The sequence below is a fragment of the Sitophilus oryzae genome, unplaced genomic scaffold, assembly GCF_002938485.1.
Source record: "Sitophilus oryzae breed Bouriz unplaced genomic scaffold, Soryzae_2.0 scaffold_1576_pilon_pilon, whole genome shotgun sequence".
NCBI classification, from domain to species: domain Eukaryota; kingdom Metazoa; phylum Arthropoda; class Insecta; order Coleoptera; family Curculionidae; genus Sitophilus; species Sitophilus oryzae.
This window is the reverse complement of record NW_022146254.1, coordinates 7,106,059-7,116,554: the sequence shown is the minus strand read 5'-3', so window position 1 is coordinate 7,116,554 and position 10,496 is coordinate 7,106,059. Positions and strand designations below refer to the sequence as shown.

The 10,496-nt window shown below is 34.5% G+C and overlaps 1 protein-coding gene across 1 annotated transcript; it reads right to left on the bottom strand.

Moving 5' to 3' along the window:
* Positions 1-3,534: 3,534 nt before the first annotated feature.
* LOC115879272 lies at positions 3,535-8,513 on the bottom strand. The gene is made up of 2 exons (XM_030895987.1): positions 8,135-8,513; positions 3,535-4,127 (listed from the first exon to the last, which is right to left on the bottom strand). Exons 1-2 carry the CDS (start codon positions 8,313-8,315, stop codon positions 3,646-3,648), a joined length of 663 nt encoding a protein of 220 aa, XP_030751847.1. The 5' UTR covers positions 8,316-8,513; the 3' UTR covers positions 3,535-3,645.
* Positions 8,514-10,496: the final 1,983 nt, after the last annotated feature.

Here is a 10,496-nt window from a genome sequence, read left to right as displayed (position 1 = left end):
TGAGTATAAGAGGCTTAGAATTTAGAGGTTCCGAGGAAGTATTTGGTTCTCCATTTAATGGTAATTTTATGGGGGGTCTGGAGCTATTGGCAGAGTTCGATCCATTCATTCGTGAACACATTGAACAACGGGAGCTGCGACCAAAACCGATAATATCGTACCGAGTATCGTACTTATCAAAAACACACAAAGACACAAAATATTATTCAACTGTGATGGATTCTACACCAGATCTGTCTCACAATGACCAACTTGCTATTGTATTACGATACTGTTTTCGGGGAAAAATGAAGATGTGTAGCCTTCATTAAAATTAGTAGTCATACTGCCTTACATTTATTTAATATTCTACAAGACTTTGTAGAAACAAAGGAATTACTACTGAGTAATTTTAGGGGGAAATCTTATGACAACGCTGCCAATATGGCGGATCACTACAATGTTTTTTGACATGGCTATTAGTTGAGTACTTAGGTAGGCACCTAAGTAGTTTCAGCCCAGGGCCCCACAAATTCACGATCCGCCCCTGGGTACTCCACATTCTATTGGCTTGCTAGAAGATAACGTGATATCCACCCTCACAAGTTGACTTCTGTTGCTCAGATACGACTTAAACCATTCGAGAGATGTTCCCCTAAACCCATAGTGCTGCAGTTTATTAATTAGGATCTTATGATTTAGATGACAGTCGAACGCCTTAGAAAAATCACCGAAAATTGTTGCTGTAGAATGATGGTTATTTAGGCTATTTTATTATTAATAGAGTAAACTTTACTAAGGAGGGAATAAAATAACTTTTTTATTTTGTAGCCCCCAGACATTTTTTTAAAAAGCATTGTACCGTTTTGACAAAAACTTATTAACTTTTTCTGTTTCCATCGCAAATCCTTATGCATTTTTTACGAACAAATATTTTGAAAATGTTTATTTAACTAATTTTAAAGGATATCCCATATCACAAGTAAACAATATCGTGATTAGTGCTAAGCGGTTCTTCCTTTTTAAATTGTTTATGTTCCTTATATTTTGTTTGCGCTTTCAATGTTACCGTTTAGCTAGCTCCGAGAGAGCACTTATTTAATACAATTGGACACCTTATAATACATTAAGGACGATCTTTTCAAAGGTAGGTACTAAACATCGTAATATTACTTGTTTAAATAAAGGATTATTAGAAAGTAAATTAATATTTGTGATCTATTTTAGATCGTATATGTTCTCGTAGCAATATTAAGATATCCATTTTTACAGGATAGCTCAACCATTTTATACTGTGAGGGTAAAGTTTGATAAAAAAAAAACCTGGTTGCCAGCGTACATCTAAGAGGTCTAGAATATGCAGACAACATTGTAATTGTGTTCAGGAGTATGTTTGCTGGGATTATATCATGAAGAATGCAAGGGTTTTAGGGTATTTAAAAAGGTTTTAGGTATTACGGTATTTTTGATTAAAAGAGCCAAAGTAGTAAACAAAATACACAAGTAAATGTAAGCCAGAGAGTCTCGGAAAAAACAAATTATTGTCAACTTTACAAAAATGATAGCACCAAAAGGCCTGAAACTACCGTTGCTGGGAGAAACAGAGATTTCATTTGCCAAAGAAACAAAGTATTTTAGGGTATTTTGATTAAAAGCGCACATAGCGTAGACAACCCAGAAAGCTGTCATCTCTTTAGGTAGGTACAGCAAGATGTGTGGGAAAAACTGGTGACTTAACACGAAAATGGCTCTATCTCTATGGTTAAACAATGGTTAAACACAAGGGGTATAAGAACCATGATAACCTACAGGTTGGGGTCCACCATATTACCACCATTATTATTAGACGAAGTCATTGCAAGTGGGCGCAATAAGGATGTTATAATGTTCCACACAAATGCTTGCTTGCCTGTGTGTAATGGGGCCATAAAAGCCTGAAAACCAGAAGCTAATCGAAGAGCAAAGGTAGACAAGGTGTTGGTATTACCGCTAGATACAACAACTACAAGGTGTAGCTTTAAGAACATATTTAATATAACTATACCAGAAAGGGCTGGATAAAAAGTGTACCCATTCAAGCTGAGGCAACTTGGTATACAGTTGGTATATCATCTCAAAAACGTCGAAAAGCATAAGAGCTGGAATAGTAGGGCTGAAACAAGGAATAGTTTTCTACATAAGCCTATCTAAGGAAGGCACAATTTTCCAAGTGGAATAAACGGCAATCCACTATTATAGAAGAAATAATAAGGCAGCAAAGAACACATCGTACGGTGGCCATCTTCAAAGAGAACCAAGCAGCGCTAAAGGCACTCAGTTCCACGGAGGTCAATTCTATACTAGTGTAGGATTGTGTATGTGCTCTAAATACTTTGGGTGAGCGTAGCAATGTTACGTTAGCCTGTGTACAGGAGTCACAAGGGTAATGAAAAGTAAAACGGAATGTGGCCAAATAAGGCTCACCAATACTATTCATAGGTCCAGAACTCTTCTGCGGCGTTGCAAAAGCAGCCACGAGAATAACCACAAAACGATGGTAGCCAACAAATCTCTTGAATGGTGGAGAAATTTAGCAGAGCAAAAAAGTGTACCTACAAGGACAGGCGAAAAGGTTCATAGTAGAACATTCGCCAATATTCAAGGCAGAAAGACAGTAGTGGGTCTACCATATAAAAGTGCGGTTCTCAGTAATTGACTGCAGGACGCACAGTCTTCTGCCACCGATGGTCAAGAGAGTCCAATGATACAATAAATCAAACAGTTTTTCACCTTTTCGTATTTTTTGAATCAGCGTCATCTATGGCAGATAGAAATAGTCAACATTTGACCTACATTTAAACAGAGCAGCTGATGTAAATCAGCGGAACTGTATGGCTGATGAATTTTAGGTTATCAAATTCATTTGCGATTTTACTCAAAACAGTAAACCTCTGACAAAACTAAAAAGATAGGCAAATGTAAGAAAGCCTTTAAAATACTTTTATTATTTAAATAGAAATATCAATTATTTTGGTGTTTATACACAAAAACAAGAGCATGAGATAGAAAAACAGGGGAGTTTACATTCTCAAAATTAATCCTAATAATTCAGATGGCATATTAATGTATTTTGTGTTGAATATACGTCGGTATTAAGTGTAGCTCTGTCAAGAATCGCAGTGAAATAAAGTGTTGTTAAATGCTTGTTGCCTTTCGGGGTAAAGTGATGCTCTAACCTAATTACATCGATCTGATATCTATCGGAGTCTATTTTCTAATGTTAGGTAGGTAAGTTTTTGACTTTTAATCTGAATGTTCCAATTAATTTTTTAAATCTATCTGGTTGATGTGTCGAAGAAGCTAAGATCCGGGTAAATGCTTAGTATTTCGACCTGATTATCGATATCTGGTGGCGGCTCTCAAAATGTTGTCATTATTTTTTAAAATTTTCTTTAAAGTTAAATAACTCAATTATTATCAATTTATTTTAAAAACTGGTAAAGAGAAAATCTGTTTCTTTTGGGCAGATGCTTTTAGACACCCTGTATAATAAAAATACAAATTTCTGTGGTGATATATATTTATTGTTAAACATTTATTTTTTTATCGAAAATAACAGTGGTGCTAAAATGTAGGTAAAATTATTGTACAAGTTTGTCTTAAAGGATATAGATAATAAATATACTTCTAATCTTTTGGATTCTCTCTTCGTTTTAAAGACCGTATGAGTTGCAGTACTCCAATTTGGAAATCACAGAATTGGTCGTCATCGAAATTTTCTATAGAAGGTAGTACACTAGAAAAAAATGCCATGTGGCGATTCGTAGAACTTTGATACGACGGACTTGGAGATGCTTCGAATGTATTACTGAGCTCACTTTCTAACCTGGTTGGGCTCGGTTTTATTTCGAATGTACTAGTTTCAAGTTTTAACCTTTTCGTTGGTACATCGCTAAGAGTACCTTCTTCTACTTGCAGTGGATCATTGTCCTCGAAAGTCAGTTCGTCCTGATTTGAAACCATATTTTTTAACAAAAATGATATATGATCATAATATACATATTTCTTTATAGTTTTATTTGAACCCAAACGAATTAGCTCGTTACACTTTCTATGCCATCTGGAGAAACCGTCCTTTATATTTGTCCATTTTTTTAAAACCTCCTTATCTAAAAATAAAACTTATTTGAAATAATATTACCCAGATTACTTTTTTCATATAAAATTCATGGAATATGTACTCAGGAATATCCACTCATTAAAATAATATATGGTTCATATCAAATAAACTAACGAATAATGGTTCATATCAAATAAAACAAAAGCCAACCATGAACATATTCGGCGCCGTGCTGTCTGGAAAATGGAATTTAAATTTCCCGCTGGAGATTCAGGTGGCAGCTCTGCTATAAAAAATGTCAAATTGCCGCATTTAATTATTTATTTCCTGACATCGTCGTTCGTTTTGATACTTTAGTTTTTTATTATGAGTTTCTATTTTAAATAAAGTGTTGTGATACTTTAAGCTTAAAAATGTTTACTAGCAAATCTTGCAGTCCAATATTGTTCTTTTATGAACCTCTTTTGGTGCGAAATATACAAGATATTTTAATAGGTGGAAAAAACTCATCGCAACTTTATTAGAATATTTTGAACGAGAAAGCGGCAATGGCCCTTTAGGTCCCTTAAGTGCTGTTAAAAAGGCGAGTTTTGTTGATTTAAATAATAACTGTTTATATATCCAAGCAGCATTTGGACGTCGGGACAACGTTGTGTCACGCGACCAAACGTTGGGGCGCAACGTCGGCACAACCTCGTGCCAACCCTAGTCTGCACTAGTTTGGAGAATAATTTTTGGGTCGAAACGACGTTGGATACCTATGTTGGCTAGCAGCCTAATTTAGTACAAACTGCAACGTTGTTTAAAATCCTAATTTACAGAAATACAAAACTATAATAATATGGCGTCTAAGTCGCGTTTTATCCTAAATTGGGATAATTATAGTAAAAATATTAGTTTTATGATTTAGTTAGAGACATACGCCAGATGGCAGTAAAGGAAAACAAAACAAAAGTATTTAAGTGTAGAGGATGTTTGAAGATCATAATTATTGAAACACTTTAACCAACTCTGTAACTCGTTACCCAAGACAAATAAGTTAAACGCAAACAACTTTATTGATAAATGTATTGTTTCTACTTTGAAAAATATTAATGGGCCTTAAAATTAAAGAAGTTTTAAAAAGTTTCTTGATTTTTTTTAGTAAAATGAGAATAATTTATTCGCAGTCAAAAAAAAATTGTTTCCGCGTGTTGTTTAGGGTCAAATATTCAAGTTAATGTATTCAAAAAGCAGGAATTGCTATTTTAGGAACGAAACATTTTCTTATTCAACAACATGGCGGCTTTCACTTTGTTGTTTTGGAGATTAAGATGGAGTAGTTCGAGTAGTCGCATACTGGACTAATAAAGTCGCAGTTCAGCCTTAAAAGGTAGTATACTAGTCGCAAGATTGCCTAATTTAGTCATCCTAGAGTCTAGCTTGTGCCGCCCCCTATACGTATTCTAAATAAACGAGGGAGTGGATAAAGTATCGGTAATATGTCGATGTATATTTAAATTTAGTTTTATATGTGCCTTTCTTACGTCCCATTTTAATTAAGTTTTTCTTATAAAAACAAAAACAGCACTGAACTGTCTGACTGAACAGAACAATGAAGTGAGAATTTAAGATTTAAGGTTATGGTTCAGTACAGTTGCAAAAAGGTAGTGGCTCGACGTCCTACCAACGTAAGAATAAGGAATTTAAACAACGCAACGTTGGAATTAGTAAAACAGACGACGTTTGCATAACGTTGGAATAGGTCCTGAAACTGACGTCGGTAAACTCTTTATTGCCCAACATTGTAACTACGTTGTCCGAATCGCCTAAAGATCACTTAAGCAAACAAGGTTACAAGACAACGTTTATTCGACGTGGCAGAAGCTTTTACTTTGTTTGGTTTGGTTTGGTACTAGTTCAACGTCGGCACAACGTTACAATAACGTTTACATTTATTTTAATACCCAAGGTAGGCTTCTAACTATTTTTTGTAACTAATCCAACGTTGTGTTTAGTAAACATGTGGTCGCAAGTCGTGAAAATGCTACTTGAGTATATTTATAATTAATTTTTTTTCCTAAAATATTTTGATTAAAAGAAAATATACACAAGTGGGCAACGCTGTGCTGGTCAGGCTTAATCACGTGACTAAACGTTTATTTGGTATGAATTGTAGTGCCTATATTTCTGAATATAACGACTAAAGAAATGTATCTGTCAAAGCGTTAAATATTATATTTGTTTTTTAAATTAACCTATATTTTAATTAATTATTATCAGAAGTCAGAATCTAATATCAATTCTTAAAATAAAAATACGACAATTTCAATATAACTAAAAAAATAATAATAATTTACTAATTAGTTTTATTTTAGTCTGACTGAGAGCAAATTTATTTCTAGTATCTTAATTCTAATTGTTACCTACTAAAATAGTATTGTCTGTCCAACAAAAGAACGTTGAATGCTGTCTGTCGAAGTCTTCCCTGACTCGTTAGACAAGCTTGCCATTGAGTAATTTTGTATGTTTAATAAATGTCTCTTTATATCAAACCAAATTATGAATTTGTCAAGAAACTATTGTTATTTATATTCATAGATGTTATTAACTAAGTGCCACTATTTTGTAATTATAAAACGTCATTTAAAAATTGAATTTTGAAAAGTTTAGTAGTCCCTTCTGTGCATAATATACTATACGCGAATATCGACATACAATAATTCGAATCCTTAATTTAACCTGGGTAAAAAAGCAAACAAGAACAAGGAATGGATCACTCATAAGAGATTAGATGCCGCATAGAAAATCCAGAACCGTTTTTAACCGCCTTAGGAAGACCCTACGCAACATGCACCTGAATATTGCTATTAGAACAAAGAAAGTCCTAAGGTGCTATGGATTCTCCATGTTCATATATGGACTTTACTTTTGGACCTTGACAGATGCTACATCTAAATGCTTAGAACCCTTTGAAATATGGTGCTATCGCCGCATGCTCAGGATTTCATAAACTTATCATGTCTTGTCAAAATAACTATGGTAAGGAAAATGGCACACCTTGGGCATGCGATGAGTAATGAGAAATATCAACCTGTCCAATCTTGCAGGGAAAAATAGATAATAGAAGAGGTCAGGGGTGGCGACGAACATCATGGCTGAAAAATATTAGACAGTGGACGGGAATGACGACCGTACATTTATTCAGGGCGGCTGTCAACAGGATTATATGGACAATTATCAACCCTAATCTCGCTAAAACCTAAGTCTTTCTCGCACTACATCGTATCTACAGTTCATACCAAATAAACGTTTAGTCACGTGATTAAGCTTGACCGGCACAGCGTTGCCCACTTTTATATATTTTCTTTTAATCAAAATATATTCTTCTTACAGTGCCATACTCTATATAGAGCGTCGGCTACCTCTCGCATGTACCTGCGATGTGTGTCATCAGTGTTTCACAAGTACACGGGACCTACAGTTTATCGCCGAATCCGAACGGCACTACTTGAGAGGCTGTACAAGGCAAATATACTCAAGGTGATTTGGTTTGGTTTGGTCAAAATATATTAGGAAACAAAAATAAATTAATTATAAATATATAAACAGTTATTATTTACATCAACATAGCTCATCTTCTTAACAGCACTTAAGGGACATAAAGGGCCATTACTATCGCTTTCCCGTTCAAAATATTTTAATAAAGTTGTGATGAATTTTGTACGGCTTCTAAGCTATCTTGTACAATTCGGGGTTCTAAAAAAAGCAATGTTCGACTGCAAGGTATGCTGGTAAACATTATCAAGCTTAAAGTATCACAACACTATTTATTTAAACCAAAAACTCGTAATACTAAAGTGTCAAAACGAATGACAATGTCAGGAATTAAATAAATAAATGCGGCAACTTGACATTTTTTACAGTCGCCACCTGAATCCCCAGCAGGAAATTTAAATTCCAGTTCAGCAGAATATGTCCACGACGCCGAATATATCCATGGTTGGCAACAATAAATTTAAAAATCGCGTCCTTGATTACGTAACTAAAAGTTTAATTGATATGAAATATATTTACCTATTGCCCTTTGTGATTTCCTTGGCATCTCATCATATCCATCTATTAAAAGTCGACAAATTTCTGTCCAACATTCAGCTGTTTTCTGTCTATTTTTATAGTTTTCATCTGTTCTGTCCCATAACACCGGTCGTTCTTCCACCATACCAATAAGAATCTGGTTATTCATTTCTATTTTCATTTTGTTTTGATTGATTACGATAAATATCAGCACAAGTTAAACAGGTTTTTATTTTGTCGTTTGTACGAACGCGATCGAAGCGAGACTTCCTGACACGACAACGGATGCTGTCATTATGCTGCGTCGCTGGCGCGTCACTGCCCCAGTCGTGTACTGCTTCGACTAAAATCGTGTTGTGAGAAACGAATCGTTTCAAACGGGGCCCGACCGCTATCCACGGCACGTCGCGGTATCGCGTCGTGCTGATATTGCGCGCTGTATAATGACCTCCAATAGGCACACACGTTCTTGCCTGCCAGTTCGACCGGCCGGGTAAAGGTCTATTTCTACTATAGGCTTCATGCCACAAAACCCTAGATCATATATACTTACGTGGATAAGTAAATCACTATGGAAACTCTCGCAAACATTGTCGAGGACCTATCGCCTACGCGCCAAATTTGAATATTAATTTTAAAAATTTAATTTAATTTTTTTTAATTAAGATTGGGACGCAAAATGGTCCCATGCTTAAATCCGAGTTGGACAATGCGTCGAGTTCTGGTAATCTGTTTCTAAGGCATTGTTTAATGACAAAGTTCTGTCAGGTTCAAATGTCGCCGTATTTCCTACAAGGTTTTGTGAAAAAATGAGTGATAATGATGAGTCTTTGGATATTCAACACGCTGCTGAAACTGCGCTATCCACGTTAGTGCCCGAGAAGTCGAAAAACTTATACGAGACCACCTACAACATTGTTTCTAACTTTTCATTTTTTACTTTTAGGCACTAGTGCCTAAACAAGTGTCACTTTTAGATACTAGTGCCTAAAAGAATGTCATTTCGAATCTCAAATAAATATTAAAAACTGTCAATTTCGAAACGCTTTTACAAAAAATACATTTAGACACTCCGTACGAATATCAATAATCTTAAGAAATCTAACCAGAAAGTATGCATGTGGTTTAATATAAATAAAAGAACAACTGAATACTTTACTTGCCTATGAAAAGATAATTCGGGGACCTTTATATTAGAACTTCCACACACCAAACACTTACTAGTCTACTACATTTTTACCAGTAGTTAGAAAGTCCAACGAAAAAAAAACATAGAAATATAATTGCACAAATTTAAACTTAACTTCTCACTGAACACACTTGCATCGTTGGCTATATAAAAGCGGTCGATAAATGAGTAATTAATACAATTTTTAAATTAAAAAACGCGAAAAACAAGCGTCGTTACACAATGGAAATAAGCTTTTCTTTGTACCATGGGAAATAAGATTATGACATAATATGATTATAACAATATAACAATGAAAAGTTGGTTTCCATAATAATGTATAATTTGTACTTTCTAAACCGTATAAAATTGTGATTATTTTGGAAATACGTGCAACTTTTAATGCGCAAAAGTAGGTACGCGAGAAAAACAAACCTATTGAATGTTTCATAAGTGCATAAAGAAGGTTTGAAAATGGTATGTCGTGATGTTGGAGACATATTTTTTAATGCTAAACTTATGGCGTTGATTTATCCACGTAATCCACAAAACACATATTACGGAGGAAGTGCCAGAGCCCTTTTAAATATTGGAAAGTGAAATTGGCGTTTAAATTTGACACTGTTGACAAGCCTACCCAAGTAGCAAAATCAGTTTTATAAGTGCTCTAAAAACTGCTATACAGCATATCTTATAGAACTACGAAAGTCTTATAACGAACCCTTTGCAGCTCTAATCGAATAGCTATACAACCAAAAAAGGCCCAAATTATAAAATTTTTCAGTTCTTTAACATATACTTATATCCTCCTTATATCATCCTAATAAAATATGTTTCTGTTTTGTTAAAAACTATTTTATAAGGATGTTTTTCGAGGTATTAATACAACCTATCCAAACATGCACTATACAATCATTATATTTATATTTCTTGACGCTCCTATACCGCAAGCATAACATTATTTTATAAGATTGATAAAACGCTGCCTATTTTAAACTTAATACGATATGTTTGTTCTTTTGTGTCACTGCTTGCAATAAAAATATCGAATAAAGCATATATAACGTAGAAAAATATTTCCACCTACTTGTTCACCATAATCCGAAAAGATGAAATTATTAAAGCGTCGGTCGCCATCATACGAAATGGATGATAAGAAAAATGCCTATCTATACTTACTGTAGGTATATTATG

What these genes read in the sequence shown, in the direction of transcription:
- LOC115879272 (XM_030895987.1), bottom strand. Translation starts at nt 8,315, where the DNA reads ATGAAAATAGAAATGAATAACCAGATTCTTATTGGTATGGTGGAAGAA. An exon ending in GAAATCACAAAGGGCAATAG is followed by an intron (nt 4,128 to 8,134) that starts GTAAATATATTT and finishes TTTTATTTTTAG; the next exon opens with ATAAGGAGGTTTTAAAAAAA.